Source organism: Melanerpes formicivorus, unplaced genomic scaffold (genome assembly GCF_026170545.1).
Source record: "Melanerpes formicivorus ecotype bairdi unplaced genomic scaffold, bMelFor1.0.p_v2 SCAF_1, whole genome shotgun sequence".
Classification (NCBI taxonomy): Eukaryota; Metazoa; Chordata; class Aves; order Piciformes; family Picidae; genus Melanerpes; species Melanerpes formicivorus.
This window is the reverse complement of record NW_027142353.1, coordinates 21490422-21516250: the sequence shown is the minus strand read 5'-3', so window position 1 is coordinate 21516250 and position 25829 is coordinate 21490422. Positions and strand designations below refer to the sequence as shown.

The following is a 25829-nucleotide window of genomic DNA, read 5'->3' as shown; positions in this document are numbered from 1 at the left end:
AATTTAACCTCAGTATATACACAAATTCTACAGATCTATGAAGATTTGGGATTTTTTTCCTAACAAAAGGTTGAACTTTGTCCAGACGCTTTAAGGTGTAAGATACTGGTGAACAGAATTGACAACACATTGGAAAGCTATCTGGTTTATGCTATATTTATTTTTGCACATTCAAGCAGTGTATACCAAACTGTTGTATTGTGTGTGTTAAAACTAAGATTCATCTGCTCTGTCTTCAGCGAGTCTATAGATCCTAGTGCTCTTAATTATAAAGTTTGTTTCTTTCTCTTGGATTAAACAGATTGAATTCTTTTCTGCCTCCTACTCTTTATCTATCATGCCACACACAGATTATTCTCCTCTTATTTTCTGGATGTGTTTCCCTATAATGTTTACCCTAAAGGAAACAAGAAAGACAAAGCCTCTCTCAATCAAAGAAATAGCAAATGGTATCATGCCAAGTCTAATGAAGTAAATGTAATTTTGTGGATTAAAACTAAACATAAACAGTAAACTAACTAGACCTATTAAAAAAAAAAAAAGGCAAAGTGTTTTCATATGATCTTATGTAGTTTTCTTTTTTTTTCTGTTCAGAACTGCTTACTGGCACCAAGAGAATGTAAATTACTACAGATTATCAGATATCTGAGCTCTTCTAGGACAACGCAGAAATACAAAGAGGAGTGCCTTGGCTCTACTGGCTGACTCTAAACATAAAATTTAGTCCTAAAAACCCACCTCCTTTGTTGATTTACACATAGTACACACTTTTGGCTTGTTAGAATTAAAATGGAGAGAAAAACAGTCATTGAAAAGAGAGGTAATCTCAATGAACGATCTCTTTACCCCTGAGAGTCTGCCATTGGAGTGCTGTACACCCTTTGCCACTATTCAATCAATATGTATGAAGAATAATATAATGAAGAGGGGATTGTTAACATCAAATGAAAGAAAATATGGGTTTCAGATTTAGACTTTCCAGCAAAGTCTCAGACTTATTTGATTACCTTTATTTTCTTCAATAAAAATTATGCTTGGAGTTCATGTGAATTAATGATTAGTAAACATCATTTCAGCTACATTTTCTTAAAGGATCCTTTGGGAATAAAGCAGTAATGTCAAAAGCAGCTAATGTCAAAATTGGGATAAATTAAACATTAAAAATCCAAAGCTTTCAAGTAGAAAAATACTGCTTTGGATATCTTGACATGTAATTAGAAAGCAAGTGTGCAGGTGTGCATGCAACTAACCCTGAATTCAGGATGAGCCACTCAAAACAGTAACACAGTTACTGAAAACAAACATTGTGAAATAAGTAAATAACAGAGGTGTAGGTATCCACAAATAGAAAAATAACCACTTAATTTGCAAAATAAAGCAGATGACATAAATTTTTTTGTCCTTGTTTTGAAAATTTAAATGTGATCCTCACTTAACATCTTCAGCAAGAGCTTAAATGCCAAGAGACCCATGGTAAAATAGTCTTAGGCATGACAGACAAACTATGTATGAATCATTAGCTTAACAGTTGCCACAAGAGCTGCCATGTATTAAGTAAAAGTTTGCAGACAACATGCTAAAGAAAATACACATATCGAAGAAAACATACATATGTAGATGAGAGCAATTAATAGAGACTATTGAAGATTTAGCTATATATTGATAATGTGGAAAAACCCCACATGTTTCTTAACTCTCATTAAAAATTGATGAAGAATCTTTAATGTTTGTGAAGATACCTTGAATACTTTCTACCCACTCATGGTCTAGATGTCTGAGCTGTGCAAGGGACCACCCTTGTTTCAGGAGGGGCTTCTGAACTGAGGCATTGGGCATTGGTACTGGCCTGAGCTGGGGTCAGTCATGCCTGTGCTTGGCCATGGATTCCTCTGACTGACGAATGTGTGCCAATATCCCGGCCTGGCACAGTATCACAGTTATCACTAAGGTTGGAAGAGACCTCAAACATCATCGAGTCCAACCTGGCACTGGCACTTCAGTGAGCACCCCTGGACCCCTGCTGGGTGCTGTAGGGATGAACTAGGGAGGGTGAAAGCCCTGAAAAGCTCATAGCAACTGTTTACACCAGCCTTCACCTCCACCCTCCCATCTCCTCTGCCTGAACGGGACAAACTTTTTCCAGCTTCTCTCTGGGCATTATGCATAACTGCCTAAATTCTGGAAATGGAAGTGGAAACTCACAAACCATAACAGCCCCAGAAAAAACACTTGCTAACATTTGAGAATTCTTTCAAAGTTCAAAAGTCTCATCCAGTATGATTTCCTGGTCTTCACACAAGAATTAGGAAGAGGTTTCAGTCAAGAAGAATTCAGCTGCAGAGATGATAAGCCTAACATCTCCTACCACAGCTTTTCTCTCCTCCTATGCCCGTACATCCCACAAAGGAAAAGTGAAGTACAGCTGAGGAACCTCTGACTCTGATCTTTATGATCCTCCTAATTTAAAATACAATGAATGACACTTTCCTGATTGCCTGGAACCTTATTCTGTCAGCAGGGTTTTAAAACAAAGTGGATCCTCAATAGTGAAGTTCACAGAGCATTAACATTAGACTTTATTGGGGTGAGACTAAGAATTCTGATACAACTAACTTAAGTTTCAGCACACAAAGTCTAATGGCAGTTTGATAAAGTGATGTAACTTGTCATTTTGCATAGAAACCTATTCTAGCAGGACCATCACCCATTGGAAAACTCTGATGTAACTCCTCTAGATCTAGTTATTGCATTCACAGTATTTAGGTCTAACCAATTTTGTAAGACAATTCTAACACTTATTCAGCATTTCCTCTAGTCATCAGACACAGATATCAGCAACAGGTAATCTGTAAAGCAAATATAAAACCCAACTTTCTCTATGAATTTAACTTGCATCATTAGACTGCCATAACTATGTTTGCAGATGAATGCCACAGCTGTGGTAAACTGTTATTTCCAATCCCGATATTTCTTTCTGATGTATTTTAAATGAGAAAATACCCAAAAAAAAAAAAAAAAAAAAAAAAAAAAAGGAAGGAAAGAAAAATGGCATTCAAAGATAAGAGCAAAGAAAAGAAAGAGACAGGGCATGTGAAGAGGTAGTGTCATCCTGGCTTTAGATCTACAGCAGTTAGAAAACAAAGAAACTGCTTCCTAAGTCTGCTGAATTGGGGAAAGTTGTAACTGGCCACTCAGTCTGGAAGACTCATCTTGAGCTCTTGTATCTATGGGAAAAGAAGAGTGGGAATCAGTATGGATGGTAAGTATGGATGGTACTAGAATAATCACCATTTTCAACAGATTGCATTAGTTCTTATTATAAAAGATGACATACAAAATAAGATATAAAACTGCACTTAGTGCCTCTGAAAATTGTCTACTGGGATCTTTTCTATACCATTCACTTTCCTGAACTGTAATTTTTAAGTCCTTTCTGAAGACCAACTCCCTAATTGAGAGTGAGGAATGATGTCCTCAGTGATCAAGCAAAGAGGTTCTGATCAGTTTAGAATTCAATGACAAATTTAATCACTTCACTAAAATTACTACCTTATACATTAAATGAAAAGTTTTCTTAAAGACATTGAAGAGGGCACCTGCCTAGAAAAACTGTAAAAGCAAATACAACATTTCTGTGAACTCATCTATAGCTGTGTGAAAGAAGCAGCAGATGTAGAAAGCACACACTGCAGTTCAGATTGTTCTTCTGTGGGTGGGAGAACAGTTTTACATATCTGGCAACAGCAGTCTGACAATGCAAACACAAAACACACTCCCTGACCACAGTCCAGTTTCTGCATCTCAACATTTTCCCAAGATAGAAGTTGTGTACTTTTACTTTTACACATATGGCTCATTTAGAATAGAATAGAATAAACCAGATTGAAAGAGACCTTCAAGATCATCGCATCCAACCTATCAACCAATCCAACCCACCCAAACAGCTAACCCATGGCACCAAGCACCCCATCAAGTCTCCTCCTGAACACCTCCAATGATGGTGACTCCACCATCTCCCCAGGCAGCCCATTCCAATGGGCAATCACTCTCTCTGTACAGAACTTCTTCCTAACATCCAGCTTAAACCTCCCCTAGTGCAGCTTGAGACTGTGTCCTCTTGTTCTGGTGCTGGCTGCCTGGGAGAAGAGACCATCATCCACCTGTCTACAACCTCCCCTCAGGTAGTTGTAGAGAGCAATAAGGTCACCCCTGAGTCTCCTCTTCTCCAGGCTAAGCAACCCCAGCTCCCTCAGTCTTTCCTCAGAGGGCTTGTGTTCCAAACCCCTCACCAACTTCGTTGCCCTTCTCTGGACACGTTCCAGCAAGTCAACATCCTTCCCAAACTGAGGGGCCCAGAACTGGACACAGGACTCGAGGTGTGGCCTAACCAGGGCAGTGTACAGGGGCAGAATGACCTCCCTGCTCTTGCTGGCCACTCTGTTTTTGATGCAGGCCAGGATGCCATTGGCTCTCTTGGCTGCCTGGGCACACAGCAGGCTCGTGTTCAGCCTACCATCAACCAGTACCCCCAGGTCCCTCTCTGCCTGGCCGCTCTCCAGCCACCCTGACCCCAGCCTGTAGCACTGCATGGGGTTGTTGTGGCCAATGTGCAGAACCTGGCACTTGGATGTGTTAAATCTCATGCCGTTGGATTCTGCCCATCTATTTAGAAACAGTATATTTCAACCTACTAATGTTGGGTGACAGAGATCTGACTTCACAGGAGAGAACTAAAAGAAATATTTTTCAGAATCACCCTGCAATCCTGAGAGCATTGTACCAGCTTGCCTAGAGTACAAAAAGCCCTAGGAGTACAACCCATTAGCAACATTGTTAAACTGAATATGATGACATCAAGCTGAACAGCTGCCAAATCCACCCTGGTTTCTAAAATAATTTTCTGTAGTTAAGTAGCCTTAAGCTGTACTTCTAATATAGATATACACAAATGTAATTACATGATTTTTAATGACGGCATGTTTGAGTTTCTTACATATACATATTACATGAATACACACAATCACAGAATGATTGGGGTTGGAAGGGACTTCTGGAGATCATAGTGTACAACTCCCCTGCTATAGCAGGTTCCCCTAGAGCAGGTAAATAGATTCTTATACCAATTTTAATATAAAGCACTTGGACCAAAATAATAAAAAGAGGTCTTTCCACTTTTTTCTTCTTGAAGGTTTTCTCCAAAATTATTCTTGTCTTTCTGATCTCTACTTTTATACCTTTTCTTCACCAGAGCTGAAGACCATTTAAAGCTGATTAATCACAATTGCCACCTCTCTTCTTTGGTCTGTCTTTGGGTGCAAAATTCATCACTAAGGTAGTGTAACTATGAGGCTAAATTTCATATGCTAGAAAAGTTAGTACATACTCTCAGTATAAGCCTAAACTTCACAGGCCAGAAAAGCAGTGCTTACTGTAATGGACTGTATCTGTACCCCATAAATAAATAAATATTTAAAAAATCCAAGAGCAACTTAAGAATATAACACAAATCTCTAATCTCTCCGTGTTGCACATTATCAAGATAAAGTTTCACAATTCTTTTGAAATACATCAAGTTAATAGAAATTTTTGAAATTTCAATCAAAGTTCTGTTGATAAAAATCAGTTTCTGAATGTAACCAACACATGGGAATAGCTGTTGTCAATCAAAATGCCTCGACTTGCCCTTCTGAGGTTCTCTCTGCATTACTGACATGCTTCCCAGTCTCAATCTTGAAAAATGATCCTACCTTACAGGAATTGCTTCTCTCTTTACTCATCAACATCTACATACAGATATGGTGGAAGACGTATTCATTTGAATCCCTCTCTACATAGATTTAGATGGCTTGCTACTTTAAGATCCTAGTTATATATATAGCTTCAATAGAAAGTGGACAGCTATTTGTCTTTGGACAATGCCCTAGTAGTCATACTTGCAAGAACGTACATCTATGTTTTTGAGCTCAAGCTCCCTCTTAGAATGGCACCAAACACCACAGAATTACAGCCTAACAAATCCTTCTACACATTGGGGTGAAACCCTAACCTTACTGAAACTCTCAGTGACTCCAAAGAGGAGGGATTTCCCCTTTTAGTTACTTACATTAACTCTTTATCCAGGACTATACACTGCTTAATACACAAACTACCTCTTATCTTTTACTTCATCAAGTCTAACAATAATCACTATTGACAATACTACTCTGACTCGTTAGCATACTTTTATTTAGCATGAGAATAAATAATCTGTGTTACGTCTCATTTCTCATATTGCAATGGCTTAATCAAATAATAAAAAAAAAATAGGGATATCTTGTGATTTTAATGTTTGTTATTTACTAAAATTGTTTAATCTTCTACATAAAAGTGTAATATTAAACCATGCAAAGAAAAGAAAAAAAAAAAAACAAAACACAATTGGGCATGTACCTCCTATGCTTTCAAAAGGGATGTTATCTAATTAATTTTACCATTAGAGTCAAGATTACACTTGCTTAAAGAAAACATGACAAATTCACATATTGATGTTAGCAGACTGATATGATCTCATCAAAATCCAGAAATCATGAATTTATAATAGCAGCCAAATCCTCCTTCATGTATGACTTTGATGCAATAGAAATTCAACTCCAGTTTATCAACCAAGAGAAATCACTGAACTACTCACTCAGGAGGCTAGGGTCAGAAATACTTGGCCCATACTCTCAATAATGCAAGATACAATCTACTGCATGTAGCCAAAGCAAAATTTCATTGATTAAAGCAACTTTATGCAAATATTCAACAATAAATTGCTTCTAAGACTTTGGCACCGCAATGTTCAGGCATCTATTTAGAAATGCTGGTTTGTTCTATTTGGATAGTTATCAGATATCAGATAAGGCTTTGTTCATGTGAACCTAATTATTCAGGTTTTTGCTAAGTTCTTTCTTGTTGGAGCTTCATGCAAAGTTATTTCAAACTACTTCATTTTCTGAACAACCTGAGTGACTCCAAACAACTTTTGCTAGAAGAAGAATAAATTAATGATTAGGAACTCAGAATCCTTTTGGTCTTGAAATATTCAAAGGATTTAAAATATAGAATTTAACTCTTCCCCCTCTCACTTTGAAGTGGGCTGATTTTAGTAAAGCAACTTAGCCTCAGGTTTCTTCAGCGCTAATGCATTACAGATTCTTTACAGCAGCTGAAGTCCTAGCACCTTAAACATTACCAAATAACAGCAGTCTGAAGGCTTGTGTTTAAGAAAAAAATCAGAATAAAGTAATTTTTGTTTGCAAAAATTACTGTGATACCTTTCTACTTACAGGCCTCTAATCTGGAACTACTATTTTATTCAAATAATACCCAGAGTGCAAGATAGAAAATTTGACAGGGAAAAGTCTGTGAAAAGCTCAAAATACTCATTTTACATAATTTCAATTACTATTGCTATTTTTACAGTTACTTGCTATACTCATTATTAATTTCACAAATTTAAGAGAAGATCATTAATGCCAAATAGGAAGCTGTATGGGTTTCTCTCATTTCAGTGGTATTTCTTAGGACAGACTTAAGAATGGCAGGCACATGATCTAAATCAGGAATATTTTTTCACTCCAAAAGAATTTGAATGAATAAATTTTGAGATACTCCAAAAATTTCCTGAAAACCCCAAAACTTCCACTTAGATTAAACATCTTGATTTCATTTAGCCTCAGACACATTATATGGAGGTGTTTATATACAGCTCTGTAGTGGTTTGCACCTTAATTGGGAGTTAGGAGCTCAGATGAGGGAAAAGCTGAAAATCTCCCCTGCTCCTCCCTCCTGCCTCCCAACAGAGAGGAAACAAAAAAAAGGAAAGGAAAGGAGCAAATCCACCAAGCAATAATTTGGAGTCAGCCTGGAAGCAGAGAGGTGAAGAGTTTTCTTTAAACTATATATATATATATATATATATATACATATATACATTTTATATATTTATATATATATATATATATAATATTTTACATTTATATTTTATATTTTATACTTTATACTTTATATATATATTTATTTTTTTATATATATATATAAAACACACAATAACAGGTAAGGTTCACAAGGGCAAGGTACAAGGATGGATTGGGGGGAGGGGGGGCAGAACCAAGAATACAAAACCAGTCTCTCTCTCTGAAGAGGTGCGGAGGCAGCAGGGAGAAGGATCAGGCCCAACCACGTGGCAGAAGAGCAGGAAGGCAGCCACAGTACCTCTCATCCAGGAGAGGCAGGGGCCAAAAGGAGGCCTAATGGCTGCAATGTCCTGCTTTTTATACCCTAGCTGGGCAGGAAGTGGGGAGTGGAACAGACTCAGTTTTCCAGGGGGAAAACACCCTGCAGGGAGGGCAAAGCATCCGCAAGCCCTCCATCCTGTTTTGTTTTTTTCCAGGATGGGCGTTAACCCACCACAAGCTCTTTATATTTTAAGCTCTTACTATCAAAAGGGATTTCATCAACAGAGTTTTGGAAGCTCCAAATGTGGTTCAGTTCATTCTGAAGCACATATCTACATGTAGCTCAATAGAGACCTGAGTAGGGACTCCATTTCATTTGATTGCAAATGGGAACTAAGACATGTGAAGACAAACACAAAAACCTCATTTTAGGTGTTGGATGCTATTCTTAGCTTCAAAGTAGTCAAAATTTTCTTTCTGTTTTTCTTAATAATATGAACTAAACATCAAAATGAAAATAGAAGTATCAGTTACATATTGTGATATTTCATAAAAATGGACAAATTCCATAAGAAAAGTCTTATTTTCATAAAGCAGTTGTCCCAAAGACAAAATGTTTCGCCAGCCAAAGGGACAGGGAAGTGTGGAAACAAGAGACTTACTCCAGTCCACAGAAGATGGGAAAATGTCTGAGTTTCCTTCCTTTGCATCTTTTAAGGCAATAATTTGAATAGATAAAGTACTCTGATCTTAAGAGAGTGTGTATGTGCTCCAGAACTAAATCCCCATGAACAGATCCTCAAGAATAAATTTCAGAGATCAATGAAAAGTTAGGACACAAAAATTAACTTTTGGAGGAAAGACCTCAACAGCAAAGAGACACTAAAATAAGGAAAGTATTAATACTAAATATAAAGCTGTTTTCCTACCTGTGTGCAGATAAATTACTGAGGTACAAGGTGTATTTTTCTTCAGCAGATAGCCCATCCATCATCAAGTAAAAAACATGAAAATTGCTCTGGTTGAGAGGCTGCACAATGACACGAGACTTCTCCAACATGTATGTATAAATCCTAGCTGATTGAGAAACAAACAAATTCATCATTATACTGATTGTTCCAAACTTACCTTTTATAAACCACTCACCATTGCAACAGTGAAGAATAAAATATGTTTCTTATAAAAAAGTCTGAGGTAAGCATAAAAAAATAAATGACCATTCATTCTACCTGGTTTTTTATAGAAATCACATATAAACCTAATTTCATTAAAGTTAGTGGAAGAAATGCCTGTCTTACATTATATTTACATTTACTCACAGAATTTTAAAGAGAGGGATTTGATTTGTAGTCTATTTTACTTATCAGTGGAACCAGTTGCCATATTTTGCAAGATCTCCTCTAAGGTAGGAAGGCTTTGCAGAGGGAGCTGGACAGGCTGGATTAATGAACCAAGGCTAATTTTATGAAATTCAACAAGGCGAAGTGCTGGGGCCTGCACTTCAGTCACAACTCCATGCAACAGTACAGTCCTGGGGGAGGGTGGCTGGAAATGTGCCCAGTAGAGAAAGAACTGGTGGTGTTGATTGACAGCCAGCTGAACATGAGCATCAGACTTGGGAGAGTTAGATAATTGTTGGACTCTACCATTTTAAAGGTCTTTTATAACAGAAACAATTCTATGATTCTATGATTCTCACCTTCTAAGATCTATGTATACCCTGTATTCCTTTTTATTTTGTCTCTCTTAATAGATAGAAAGGACTTTGATGAGCTGGCCAAATGAGAAGCCGTATGAATCAGCGTATCTGGAAAGAAGGTGAAAGAGGATGAACCTGGCCAATATTTGCCTACAGAAATGCTGATCATACTTCAGGCCCACTAAGTTTCTGACAGAGGTAAAACACAGAAGCAAAAGAAATATTGGATCCTCAGATCCATTCATCTGCTACACTAGATTACAGGTATTTTAGAGATGTATGTAAAGAAACAGAGGGAGATTCACTGATTTGGGCATATTACTCTTCAGCCCTTCACTGAGTATACACCACCATGCCATTCTAAATGCAGCAGGCTAAAGAGAACAAAGGAACACCTAATTGTAGATACAATCTGTGAACCTGTAGCTAGAGGTTAGGGGCACCCCTGTGAGAAGGGACCTGATTCCACTTTTTTGAAGCATACTGAGATTAAGCATAAAATACCACATAGCTATTTAGTTCAGTCAAAACTGATGCATTTCCAAGCATATGAAGAAGCACAGCTTTGGATGCCTGAGAGACCTGAAGTTTGAAGGCAGAGTGGGAATTTAAAAACTTCTAAAGACACAGACAGTTGAAAGAGTATTTTCAGAATCACTATGGGATTCAAAGGTATTACCCTATTCAATGCTAAGCAAAACTATGTGTCTTAGATCTTGGCATGTGAAAACATGTATCAGAGGCATCATAGCTGCATTAGCCTAATGGCTGGGCTGGAGCCCAAAAGGTCCTGCCACAATGCAGCTGCTAATATCCATGGTAGCTCATTTAGAGCTAGCTTGGTTATATCTATACTGTCTGTATTTGTCTATTTTTTGGAGACCTCATAAGTTTCTGTCTATGCCCCTACATTAAGCATAGCAAACTTGAAATTACTTGAAGTTGTGTGTATGAGGGAATGCAGCCTTTGAGAATACTGTTGGATATAGCATAGAGTGGAGGGAAACAGAATTGGTGAATCTTGAACATACTATTTTGAGAAAGGTCACAGCAGTTAAGTCCTGCATAACTATGCACAGTCTCACAAAATGCTACTCTGCACAGGTCAAACCATCCCAGATACACTCTAGTTAAGCAATATGAAAGGTCAGTGGTACACTACCCAGGGGCATCTTCCACCTTTTATTTAACAACACAAGCATGGCTTGTCACAGGCTGGCAACCAAAACCATGCCTGGAAGACACAGTAGGACTGAGAGAGAAGATTTGTACAACTGTGTAGTGGGCTGAAATTCTCTCCCCCTGCAACATTACCTTTGTCAGACCAGCTCAGTATGAAGCAAATGGAAGCTGTATTTACAAGCAAAACTACACTCTACAATGGAATGCAATGAATACGTACAAAATATACAGTATTTACAATATTATACAGGTATTTACAATTAGCAAATAACACGAAAACCCACCTGATCAAAGAGACCAGGGAAGCTGTTCCACTGCCCCCCCACCCCCTGTCCGAAAGGATAAAGGAGCAGAGAGACAGCAGTGGTTAGACTTAACCAAAATTAAGCAGCCAAGGTCAGCTGAAAACAAGTTAATCTCTCCCAAGTGAAACAAGTTTTGGTACAGCCAATTTTATACTAGATATTTTCTCCACTGAAATTGTTTAGAATAATCTTTAGGTTTTCTTTTTTATACCCAATAGTGATTTATTTATATTTTTCTACTTTTCTGCTCGAAACCTGTAAAAAAATTTTAAAGGCATAGCCTAAAACCACCATAAACTGACAGGCTGAGAGAGTTTGGAGAAGAGAAGGTTCCGATGAAACCTTATTGTGGCCTTCCAGGATCTGAAGGGGGCCTACAAGAAAGCTGGTAAGGGTCTTTTTAGGGTGTTGGGTAGTGATAGGACAAGGGGGAAAGGATCCAAGCTAGAAGATTTAGATCAGATGTTAGATTTAGATCAGATGTTGTGAAGAAGTCCTTCACCATGAGGGTGGTGAGACACTGGAACAAGTTGCCCAGGGAGGAGGTGGAAGATCCATCCCTGGATGTTTTTAAGGCCAGGCTGGATGTGGTTCGGGCAACCTGATGTAGTGGAAAGTGTCCCTGCCCATGGCAGGGGGGTTGGAACTAGATGATCTTTGAGGTCCCTTCCAACCCTGACAATTCTGTGATTCTGTGACTTGTTAAAGAAAGGAGACATGATTTACAATATGTAGAAATGAACGCCTGCTATTAGAGAACCTGTATTATGAGAAACTGTGTATTAGCCATACAGCCCTCAGCTACACTACAGAAAAAAAAGAACTGTGCTGGAAGTAAAAGGGCATGCTCAGGAAATCATTAAATTAGTAGCAGAACATGTTTCTGGCTCCAGTAACTTTTCAGCATGCTACAAATTGAAGCAATGTGATCTCAACCTATCATGGCAAGACTAGCCAGACATATGCTTTCATCAGAATCAATCATTACCTGGCTGCTGCTCCTACAGGGTAAAACAGAATATATGAACCTGAAGAACAATTTCCGTGTTTTGTTGTGCTTGCAACTTATTTCTCAGGGAAACTAACCCTATTCTCAAGTAGTTTGAAAAGAGGCAATTACTAATCTTTAATCACTTCTTTTGTGTGCAATAATCTTCAATAAGGCTTTTATAACTATTACTCAGGTGTTTTTAACATTCATTGATTAATAAAAGTGAGGAAAATATTGCTGTAGGTCATCTATTTGATTAATTAACACATTTAACTTTAATGACTGGCAATACCGCTTATGTAGATAACACAAATTAATTCAGCCCTTTTAAGGTACTTCAAGTCACCCACTTTAATAAGGGTAAATACAGTTCATCTTAATGGAGCTAAAGTAACTCATAAAGAAAACTATCATAGTAATATACTTTTCTACAAAGTGAAATGATATGTTTGGTAATCTATCTGTGAAATAAAAGGGAAAAATAACAGAGTTCCAGAGAAAAGTCTGCCATTTTTGTGCAATGTTAGCTGTGCTTATGGGCACAAGGAAATTCATGTACCCTTTATCAGACCACTTGATCTGCTGAGCATCTATCAAGTCATCGGCAGGACTTTGTACTGAAAATGTGGCCAGTGAAATCTTTCTTCTATCTACAAATTCTTTGAAAGTTCAGAGTTGAAACACAGTATAAAAACATATCAGAGAGCTTTTTTGACTGTGGCCTTTCTTACACCAAAAAAAGGAAATTAATGTCTGAAATTTTTATTTGATAAAAAATGTTTGTAGTACGCATAGAGGCAAATATGCATTCTGCTTCTTTGTATAAATCAAATTAGATATTTCAATTTCAGAGTGACTTAAAAAATAAATCAAGCCGTACTTTTCAAAAAGTGAAGACTGTGAAAAGCAAACCTGAGAAAAATAAGGCAGGAAAATCAGTAGAATATGTTTGTGAGACTTTATTTTCTCTTCTTAATCTTTGGCAAAAGACCAGTCTTTGAGTTCTGTTAGGTGTGAATTTATCTGAGAAATTTAACAAAATCACTGTCCTGAAGTTTATTCTGTATTTTTTCTGATGTAAGGCTTTTACTAGTTTCCACTGCCTTATCTCATCTGCTCTCAAAGAACAATGACTTAATGTGGGTCATACTTTCTTCACTCGTTTGACTGGACTAAAGCAATGAAAGGTCCTGACCAGAAATCTACTTGTCACAGAAGAACTTTCAACATCGCAGCACACCTCAGCAGGAACAAGTATCTGTGAACATTTTTATTGGCTTTGAGTAGAACCACACTCAAGAGCTCTTTCCTCATTGCCAAAACTTCATGGAAAAGATACAGTTTATTAAAAAGACTGAATCAAGCCTCTTGATGAAAATTGTTGCCATCATTTATCTTCTTGATGTATGACGTAAGAATAAAACTAATGTGACAGAAGTTGTGGCATTTCCAGGGTCTAAGCATAAAAGAACTTCATCATGAAGTAAAAAAAAACCCTGTCACAAACTTCAGTGGCATCCACTCAAAATACATGGATTGCTGCCTTTTGATTTCCCTCTATAACAAAAACATACACCTATCCCCCAGTGCCCCTTCCTTAGAAAATTGTTCTGGATCTCCACCTTTAAGATCTGTCTGTTCAGGAGCTTAACAACCTAAAAACCCTCTGATGAACACAGCCTAGTGTCACTTGGATTTTTATTTACAAATTAGATACATTTAATCCTGTCTGCCTCAATGAGTTACAAAGTCATGCCTCAGCAGAACCAGGTGTTCTGCATATTTGCATTTTTTATTCATGTTTAAACAGTGCAAGACAGTAAAAACTGCTACAATCTTGCAAATAGCTAGCCAAAGACAACACTTCTCATTTATGGTGGTATATATCTGTGAAAATTTCACTCAGAAGTGATGTTTAGCAATGGCCTAGAAAAAGCAACATCTACAATGCAAATTGAACAGCATGAACAACTGCAACTTGCAAAAAATATAGAAAGCATTTTTACTGCAGTACTGGGGCTTTTCACTCTTGACTGTAAATTACAGATCTTTTGTCTACCTTAGATGTGGTACAAGTGATTGATTTAATTCCTAAATATTTAAGGCAGAGAAGTAATGTACGTGTATTTGTTAATGGGCTTGACTACCCTTACGTTTTCTCATTTTATGCCCATGGTTTGAAAGTGACAAAATCACCCAACTAGTACTAGGAAACTGGCATGAGAGATTGGCTGACTTATGACACATTTATATCATTCACAGACAAGTGTTGTGAATTGAACTGGTGAGTCCAGGAAAAGCTGCTTGAAAATTCAAGTCCCTACCATCTCAAGGCACTGCAAAATTGTGGGAACACATGGCCTCAAGGCCTTGAGGCTTTCATTCCTCATCTGAGGAAATGAATGACACAACCTTAAGTCAGAAGTACTTAGAAGATGAAGCCATTTATGCTTTTGAAATGCTCATACAGTGAAAAACACTGATGAATAACATAGGAAATCCACAGGAAAACTCAAATTCTGTTTTTAGAGCAGAATAAAATGGCACAAGCCACACATGAATCAATGAAGGGAAAACAAACTATTTAGTAGTGAATCACTGAGCAAATACTGTCCATTCTCTGCACTGAATGAATCTGGGGAGAGGGGGGAAATCAATAGCATTAAATTTGTATACACAAGGCCACCCCAGAATACCTCAGACAATTTCAAGTCTACCCTTCCTAATGCTCATATGCTTGACTTTTCAAAATCGGGATCATTTTCATCTGTTTGTTTTTGTGCTCTGCGTGTACAACAAAACAAAAGCGTGTACACAATGTAACTGTGATAACTAAATATATTTAAATTAAATATATACAATATGGATGATCTATGCAATATTAGTTTTAGGGATTCATTTTTACAAGCCAAATTCAGATGCTATTTAGTCCATTCTAGTGTTTACATCACTTTCTTTATATTCCTTCCATAACACTTCATAAATTATTTCCATTATGAAATATTTCTAAATAATATTTTTAGGAAACTCTTCTGAAATTATAAACACGTTTAAAATTATTAAAAAAGAAGTAGGTTTGTAAATGTTTGTCCAGTATAATCTAATTTGCTTGGATAAAATTGAGTCTCACCACAGGGTTTCCATGCAGTAAGATCAGTGCAAGTAGCAAGCTGTTTGGGTACAGTTATTTCTGCACACACCTTGTCACTTTAGCATACTTTATGATGACCCTATGCACACCAGAAATGAAATCTCTCCCTTACTGCCTCCAAAGATCAGAGTTTTCAGAATCAAACTGATTGAAGGTTTTTTTCACTTATGAACGCCTGCTGGGGATTAGCAGATTTCCACTTAACTCTGAAGGAAGGTATAAATTCCACACTATATTACCTCTTATAAGAATAAAGATTAGTGTGATTAGTATTTTTTTAGAAGAAGCTCAAAAATGTAATAAATTTCTTACAATTTCAGATTTTGAGAGTATGTTTGTTTTCATTTGTCCTAAACAGATTTTATCACTTTTTTTTAAGGGATACATAAAATACTCACTACTGTATTTGATTAAAATGTAAATAAATAAATAAATAAAAATAAAAAAAAAAAAAAGTTCTTTAGTCTTTTATTTCACAGTAAAGTGATACGCAGATGTCACAGTTTGCTAATCTTGGGCAGAAAGGGAAACGTGGTTTCCTGGGAAAGCTAAGAGGAAGCAATGGTGGTAATTTTTTTTCCTTGTCTTTTGCTGCCACCTAGTGGCTGTAACGTAAGTGGCTCTCGGTATTCATGCTACTCAACAAGTTATGAATTCATGTTACTGAACATACTTCTCTGACACTCTCTAAAAGTCTCTTGCCTCTTTCACATACTTTAAGGTCATTGGTGCTCAAATCTGCATGTGGCATAATAGGATCCCTGATCTACTAGCCTGTGGGTGATATGAAAAAACTAAATACGTACCTGCAACTAATGTTTTTTTCTTCTCACAAAACTGTAGCTCAAAATATTTTATAAAACAGCTAGAAAAATAATTCAAAGGTGTCTTAGCATGTCCAAAGGCCTCCAAGATACAATTTACCTGCAAGAAAATGGTAAGGATGTAGTAAGAGGAGAAATAAACAGGAAGATCTCTCAATAAACATTAGTGAGGTTGGTCTGTGATCAATAACTAGGGGGGAAAGAAAAGAAAGAAGAATGTTTTTCAGCTTGGAATTTAGCAAATTCCTTGAAAGTTTCTTTTCTAAAACAGAAATTAAGATATCTCTAAAGAAAACAAAAAGCAAACAAACAAACAAAAGCTTCTGTCAAAAAAATGAACGTTGCAAATAAAAGGGGGATGACAATGGTTCACATATGAGTTGTGTCCTTATTGGTACTTTGGATAGAAGTAGCTGAAGCCATATGCTGGCATATGACTTCACGAAAATATTAGCATCTTTGAAGGCAGCTATGCTTGTACTCTTACAGGTGGTTGATACTAATAACCTACCAAAAGAATATATAAGCTTTATATAATGCCAGAAATGGCATACATTATTTATTTCAAATAGAATTACTTCAGCATTATATAATTGAAAACCTCCCATTAATGCATTTCCATGTTATATCTTTATGGTCACAAGAATTAAAGAGCATTTGCAAACAACAAAACCACATTAAATATGCCATCTTCAGTCTGTGTTTTCGCTGTAGTTAGCTTTTTTGTGTAAAATTAGTTTCTTCCATCCCATGCTGAAAGATTCCCTTCGGCATTTCCCTCTTTTGCATCCTAGGAAATTGATTGCACTGTGTCTCAAATACACTGTTCTGATCTAATAGTGTTTTGCTGAATTTGGATGACCTATAGGTGGGGGAGTAGCGGGGGGTGGGGGCAGAAGGGAACAGAGAAAGAGGGCTGTGGAGCAGCACATATTACTTGTGGTTCCAATTACAAAGACAGGCCCTGTAAAAACCAAGCCCTTGAGGATTATTAATTAAAACCAGCTATTTGTGCAGTAGGTGGCAGCAGAAAACTAGCCAGCCTAGTTTTGGTTCTACTTTAGATGTGCTTAGGATGTCTTTCCTCATTGGGCTCATTCAGCACTTGATTTAACCTATGCAGCTTTATGAACTTTAATGGTGCTGTGCGTAACTGCAGAAGGAATGAATCCAAGCCATAGTGTCATTAGAACACTTTAAAAGGCAACTAAACCAGAATCTCCACTTGATTCTCCACTAGTGGAATCTGCTACATTTACCTTTCTTGTCTGAAGTCAGGTGTCCCGTCTAAGTTAGAAGGAATCTTTCTGTAACAAAGGAGGTAACTCATTTTTCTCATTGTGTGATGATGCTCTTCTGCCTGTATTGACTAAGACTCACTGACACATATGGCTGCTTAAACTAAGTAAGTCTAGAAGCAAATCTCTAACCTCAATGGTAAGTGGCATGGTAAGATTCACATTCAGGCATCAAACACCTCTTCTTTTGCAGAGTAAGGTGGACATGCTGTTATGAATGGTCCCTGGCACATGCTGTCCTCTGAACTCTGGCCAGAGGACCTGCTCGGGATTTGAACTATGTCAGGGAGCAGGACAACAACTGCATGCTAGCGATTCAGTTTACCACCTAGATGTAAAGTAGGTTAAATAAGCCTACAAACATAATGCTTAGATTGAGAAAATTAGGCCGGATCAACTCCCTCCCACACCACTATTTCTTTCTTCATTTGCACTGGATTATAATGGCTGTCCCTAGGAATTTTCCTGCGGTCAGAAGACAAATTGTAGCAGAGAGAATACTATTTCCCACACCTCCTAACTTCTACTGCTGCCATATTTGTATTCAAACCCTGGATTTTTATTTATTTACTTAGTTGTTCTACACATACTTAATCTAAAGTTCAGGGGGGAAGGGACTTGGGAAGATCTGAGCTAAATTTTGCAGTTCTAATTGAGTAACATCTATGGTTTGATAATTAAAAACTATAAGCAAAACTGTGCAGGTAGATAATAATAATAATAATAATAATAATAATAATAATAATAATAATAATAATAATAATAATAATAATAATAATAATACCACAGTAGTAACAGGTATCACGTGTTGATCTGGCTTCTGGGTATAAAAGAAAGTAAAAGTGTACTGTGCCTGTATGACAGAATTATTGCAACACTAGATTTTAAAATTTAAGTGAAAAAGTAGCAAGGAGATTGTAAACATTGTGATGCGAAACTTCAGTTCAGTGGGGTGGTTTAGAAACATCATCAATGAGTCAGATAACACTGTGAAAAATCCTTTAATACAGCAATTGTATGAGTACACAAAGTAAAGTGACAGCTTTTCCAGTTGTAGTGTATTCAGTGTTATCAAAATTGAAAAAAGTCTTTTAAAAACAGAAATGCAACACAATTTCCTGACATCCACCTAAAATCCATAGGAATTTTACTATCAGCTGGATGTACAAAATATTTGCAAAATGTGTATCTGTAGCCTTTCCCACATCCCAGCAACCCCAATTTGTAGGCTGTCTGTTAGTGTTGCTATACTTCTGACACTATTCTTTCATCATGCATAATTCTGGAAAAATGTGTTTTAAATGATGATTAAAAAATAACAACAATAAAAAGCAACAAACAAACAATGCCATGAAAGACTCTAGAGTTCTGTTTGATATCATACATATGGCAAATAAAAGCTAGAAAATAATAAAGTATTTTGAGCTGACTGTAAGTGCTGTGGTGGAATGTCACCAGAGCAGATGAAAGGGTCTAAACATTTTCTATTACTTTTTTTTTTAAGTGTGAAACTCAGAACTGAGCTATGACAATGCAGGCTGTGCTAAAACATTCTGTGTAAATCTCTCTCTGAACTGAGATCTCTGATGAGAAGTTTCATCAGGAAAGGCAACTTTAAAAAATAAAACTGACTTAGCAATCTAGAATTCAGTATAGTTTAAAATGTCAGTATGAACTTTTGTAGTAGTGTTATAGCTGTAACAGTGGGACACGAGTTTGACTGAAGGAAAACTTTACATTTACAATGTACTAGCAAAGAGACAAATTCATGTGACATATGAGGAAGGTTCTCATCATTTCCTGATAACACACCAGGCAGAATTTGGTTCTGCTGTGGGAATTAAATATAATTGAGCAAATAATGAGAACCCTTGCCTATTTCACACATGTATTTAGCACACAAATACTGGGGCACATAACTTTGCTCAGTTCTCTCAGCTTTACTGCAACCTTCTAGTTTCTGTCTTACCTACTATTACTTCAGATGCCCCAGCACTTCTTAAACTGTCTACAGAAGCACCATCACAACCACACAGATAAATTTATGTACTTTCTGAAACACTGCTTTCCAAAGTCATCAAAACATACAGAAACAAAACTGACCTTCACTTTTCAGATTCCTTTCAATACATCAATGTGAACTTAATCATGTTCCCATTCAGGTCAGTTTCAATAATGAAAAAAAACATTTATGAACTTCTGCAGAGCAGATACCTTTTTCCTTACAGTTTAAATGCCTTTGCCTCTCCAAAAGGCCAGATTATTGCTTTGTTCTACTCAGTCATCAGAATGCTACTTACATGTTTTATCTTTGTATCAAAGGTATTTCTGCTTGAGCTGGCTCTGCAAGTGAGGTGCTTCACTATCTGTTTGCAGGCTTCAGTCTTCCCAGAACCACTTTCTCCACTGCAAGATGACAGGCAAGAAAGAGAGGAAGGAATCATTATTTTCACATTTGGTATGTTATTTATAGTCTCTGCTAGCTCTGTTTGAATGGATTTAAAATATATGAGTCAAATTTTTATTTCAAATAACAGAAGGTCTACGGATGGCAAATAGTAAGGAACAGAATGTAGGAGATAAACTGGCTGACAGAGCTGTCAGGCTGTATTGCCTCATACCACAAACTAAGCCAATCAAATCTAAAGCTTTATGATCTATTTTATTTGTATTTATAGCAAATATTTTATCTCCTTCTTTATCTTCTGTCCAGCAAAGTAGACTGCTTATGCAGCCAGGTTCTCTTTGCAGATGGGGAATAATGTGGTAATGACAAGAGTCAGAAAGTAAGCGTAGAATACCATAGGAAGAAGAGAAAAGAAATAGGAAAGGAACAGAAAGCAAGAGAAGATGATTGATTTTGCAACCTGTCCAGTTTCTGCAGTCCTATACATTCTGAATTTCTTAATTTCTTGCTCATGGTGTGGAATAAATATTCCAAAGAATAAGAATCTCTGAGGGGGGAAATGAGCAACGAAAATAAAGTAAAAGGCAACATGAATAATCAATGGTGCACTTCAAGCACAGAGAATAAAGGAAAAGAAACAGAGGAGACAGAAAGGACAAAGTTAGTGAAGCTAATTAAGAAAGTCATGTAAGAATTTCTTACTTGAGTTACGAGAAGTTTGTTTCTTTACAGACGAGCAAACCAAACAAAATGTAACTTGATGCTTCCTCATTTATCTGCTTGATCAAACTTAAAAGGGCTGTTTCTACAACAGTTAATTTTTTCAGAAGTACAATGGCCAAGCTAGCTGGACAGTGTGTTAGCTGCATAGTTTCAGTTTCTGAAAATCAGAGCAGCAAAATATAATATCTGGCCATTTCTTTATCAATTCAAATCTCACTTCAAAGGAGAAATCAGTTAAAAGAACAAAACAAAAAAAGAAGGATAGACAGGTCTTCATGCTCCAATAGGGATGGGATCTCTGCAGCACTTAATCTCATTCAACTCTTATGTGACATACAGGAGGCTCTGGTGAATTTCTTATTTGTTTGTCTAGTAAACTGTACTCTTCACTGACAAGACAGATGTCTCATTACTATATGAAATGTGTCAAACTGTTTTCATCTATTCTGTCCATGTTTCTATAATGAGCTGGAATCTGAACCGTGACTTCAAGCTCCTACTGGTATCAGTAGGAGGTTTGCGGTCCAAGACCGCAAAGATTTGAAACCTGGATATAAGTTATGTAAAGACCTTAAATAATAAGTCACAAAGCCATATTTAAATCAGGTCTTAGAATGAAAAAAAATAAATAAAATTCATATGAAGTCAAGAAGATCACTGTCACAGCTAATACGAAACTAGTAGCTCTACAGAACCAACAAGGTGCTCCACAAGTGCACTTGGTCTTGCTTAGATCTTCAGCATCTGACATTTTGAAAGAGTTTCAAAAGTCCAATGATACTTGATGTCACCCTCTAAAATCTGCATGCATCTCTGCCCTCTTAAGGATAACTTCACTAACCAAATGCTAATAGTACCACACTGCCTCTGTTCTTCAGAAGAAATACTAGCCTTCTGCTTTTATGTTGGCAGTGTCCAAATTCCATGTTCCTTTGCCACTTAGTACTAACTGGAAAAAAGTGAAACAGGGAATTAGTCCTATGATACTCCTACCCTAGAGACATGCACTCTTGCAAACCTAGAGACATTTCATACTATTGCAAATTACAGATCTTATGCCTGTATGATCCAGAAAGTTGGTGAGTTTATGGATAGATATAAATCTACCTGGCACCACTCTCTTACTACCCACCCATGCTGGCCAATCCCTTGGTACCTGTATGTCAGGATGATGAAATAATTTTGCCCTTGCACAACAGATTTAATCCAAAATCACAGCTGCAACCTATCATTATGACACAGGTTACCAACAAGATTAGTGCTACAATTTGAATGGGGAACATTGGCCTAAATCCTGACTGCAAAGACTGAAAATAAATTACCATTGGATGTAAAAGGAAAATAACAATAAGGTCTATATAATTCATTGGATTGCTAATGGGAATATACAACAGAGGCATACACAGCTCTTTCTCTCTCTTCTTCTGTCACTTCTGCTTGCAACTTCACTTTCTTCCTTCCGTGGCCTTGCCAGGGTATATCTGTTTTGACTGCTGTGTGAGGTAATGGGAAGGAGGAATGGAGTGGGGCAGGAGGTGAACAAGTCCCCTGGATCCATCTAGGGGGGTCTGAGGATTTTCTGTGTTGTTTATAAATTATAAATAAATAAACACACATTGTACATATATTGTATATTTTGTACATATTCATTGCATTTATTGTTGCTAAATTGAGGTTTGCTTATAAATACAGCTTCATTTTCTTCTATCCCAAACTGAGCTAGTCTGGCAATTTATTTTGGGGGGTAGTTTCTCCAAATTACTTGGGATGTAATTTCAACAGTTACTCTTTGAACATTTCAGCTATTAAAGCACCTCTCTGAAGTTAAAACATTACTGAAATTTAGTACAGCCATATTTACAGATGATGGCACTGAGCAGAAGTGTTCATATATGTTTGAAAATCAAATCTGAAATAATTCGTTGTTTGAAACCATGCACAGCTTGTCCGACATGTACTGCCCTTTTTATCTGGCAGATACATATTTGTATCATTCTTAGGGCTCAACAAGACAAACATTATCACATTTTAGTATTTTGTTATTTTGCTTGTTTAGGGCCAACCTCATCTGCCAAAAAGAGATTCTTTAACAAAAGGCTTTTCCAGGCTTAGGAAGGCAGGGTTGCTTTTCAAAAAGTCTTTCTCACAGCTGGAGAAACTATCGGAGGGGCAGAAGAAAGGGAAGTGTTGGTAAAACAACATTTGATGTAACTTTGTTTTCAATTATTATAAAGCAAACAAATGTCTTCTTAAACAAAGGAACTGGAATGCTCACCATGAGTCTTCCCACTTAACAATTATTTTTTCACTCTTTAAATAAAGCTATGTTGTTTTTTTCACTGCAAGTCAGCTGTGGTCCAGATAAAACAGGACTACGCAAGAGTGTACCAAGTGGACAGTTTCTGTCCCTTTTTGAGTAATGATTCTCAAGATTTCTGTTTCCTGAACATTGCAGTGACACAGCTACAAAGATTTGACAATCTCAGCTCAACTGTTAATTTTACGGTGACTGACATTCTGTCCAGCAGTGTCACAGTTTATTGATTAAAGCGGTTGCTAGCGGTTGTTCAGGGGTCAGAATTCAAGAGAACTTAGAAGTTCTGAACATTTCCAAGTGTTATGTTAGCTCCTAGTGAAATACAGATGGGAAGTATTGAAAAAGAAATGCCAGGTTAGGTAAAGTTTTAATAATTCTTATCATTGTTTCGAACATACGGAGTAATAAATAACAATGACAAAGCAATTTGATACCATATACTGAATGTCATTTGTTCCATTTCCTTGGAGGGTAAGTATTTTTTTTTTTTTTTAATGTACCCATTGCCAACAATATCTTTAACAGTTTAATTTTGATTAGAGAACAATTCCTCTATTCCTTGTTAAAATCAATTGCTTCAGCACTACATTTTTTCAAATTGTGTTTACAATAATAATATCGTGCTCTTGCAACTGCCTTATCAAGGTGGAGGACAAGTTAAAAAAAACACTGAAGTACAAAAATATTCTTCTGCAGTAGAACTTCTCTAGAAGGCCTTATTACACAGATAAAGCAAAGAAGGCTATTTTCACACTTAAAGAACATTTCATTAGAGACAGAGTAGTCCAAGGGAAAGCAAAATGGACAGAGAATTTGAAATTATATGCTCACCATGGGCTTTAGGCAAGTTCCATGAAGCTTTCTCACTTTATTCCTCCTTTGGCTTTATAGCTTTCCTACTGGGTTCCTACTATTTCCATATTGGTATTTTGCCATTATACCCTTAATTACAACTCTAGTCTACATAAATTAATAATAATTTTAAAATAAACTGTTCTGAGACAAAATACTCAAAATTATTAAAAAGTTCAATTCAAGTGACAATATAAAGACAAGTGGAACAAAGAATACAAGATGTTCTACAACAAGGGGAACCAAAGAACACCCTGCATATCCACTGCACTTGGATTATCATCCACCTCTCCTGTTATCTTGTGCTAGTTTAGGTGGGCCACTGGTACCACTCACACAGGTGAGTTCAGTATTAAGCAATCCTCATTATAAATACAGGCTGGGGGATGAGGTGATAGAAAGCAGCCCTGTGGAAAAGGTCTTGGAAGATTTGGTGGATGAGAAGCTGAACATGAGACAACAGTATGCAATTACAGCCCAGAAGGCAAATTGTATCCTGGCTTGCATCGAAAGAAGCATGTCCAGCAGATCGAGAGAGGTGATTCTGCCACTTCACTCTGGTAAGATCTCACCTGGAGTACTGTGTCCAGCTCTGGCGCTCTCAAAACAAGAAGGACATGGACATGAAGGAGCGGGCCCAGAGGGGGGCCACAAAGATGGCTGGGTGGGTGGAACACCTCTGTAGGAACCCAGGGGTGTTAAATAGTAAAATGTTTTGCTTACCCATGTGAGAACAGATGGCAATAATGGAATGCTGTATGTGGGAACTCGGGGGTGGTAGATGATAAGACACTTTGCCACAGCATCACATCTGTGTAAGAGCTTAAGACAGGTTTAGAAGAAAAGTATCACAGTATAACTTAGGTTGGAAAGGACCTCAAGGATCTTTGAGTCCAACCTATCAACACAGACCTCATGACTAGACCATGGCACCAAGTGCCATGTCCAATCTTCTCTTGAACACCGCCAGGGACGGCGACTCAACCACCTCCCTGGGCAGCCCGTTCCAATGACGAATGACTCGCTCGGTGAAGAACTTCCTTCTCACCTCGAGCCTAAACCTCCCCTGGCACAGCTTGAGACTGTGTCCCCTTGTTCTGGTGCTGGTTGCCTGGGAGAAGAGACCAACCCCTTCCTGGCTACAACTACCCTTCAGGTAGTTGTAGAGGGCGATGAGGTCACCCCTGAGCCTCCTCTTCTCCAGGCTAAACAATCCCAGCTCCCTCAGCCTCTCCTCATAGGGCTTGTGTTCAAGGCCTCTCACCAGCCTTGTTGCCCTTCTCTGGACACGTTCAAGTGTCTCGATGTCCTTCTTAAACTGAGGGGCCCAGAACTGGACACAGTACTCAAGGTGCGGCCTAACCAAAGCAGTGTACAGGGGCACAATGACTTCCCTGCTCCTGCTGTCCATACTATTCCTAATGCAGGCCAGGATGCCATTGGCCCTCTTGGCCACCTGGGCACACTGCTGGCTCATATTCAGGCGGCTGTCGATCAGTACTCCCAGGTCCCTCTCTGTTTGGGAGCTCTCCAGCCACTCTGACCCCAGCCTGTAGCTCTGCACGGGATTGCCGTAGCCAAAGTGCAACACTCGGCACTTGGACTTGTTGAATGACATCCCATTGGACTCTGCCCATCTGTCCAGTCGGTCGAGGTCCCTCTGCAGAGCCTTTCCACCCTCTAATTGACTAACATCTGCTCCTAACTTGGTATCATCTGCAAACTTGCTGATGACTGACTCGACCCCCTCATCCAGATCATCAATGAAGATGTTGAAGAGGATGTGGCCCAGCACTGATCCCTGGGGGACACCACTACTGACTGGCCGCCAGCTAGATGTGGCACCATTCACCACCACTCTCTGGGCCCGGCCCTCCAGCCA

The 25829-nt window shown here is 37.8% G+C and overlaps 1 protein-coding gene across 1 annotated transcript in view; it reads right to left on the bottom strand.

The window, feature by feature from the left end:
- Positions 1-25829, bottom strand: part of MYO16 (myosin XVI) — a 392532-nt gene that overhangs the window by 172863 nt on the left and 193840 nt on the right. Inside the window, exons 14-16 of the mRNA XM_068170049.1 lie at positions 19949-20054; positions 16333-16450; positions 9128-9275 (exon numbers count right to left, since the gene is read on the bottom strand). Of these exons, the coding sequence (XP_068026150.1) occupies positions 9128-9275; positions 16333-16450; positions 19949-20054 (372 nt within the window). The remainder of the gene's footprint in view (positions 1-9127; positions 9276-16332; positions 16451-19948; positions 20055-25829) is intronic.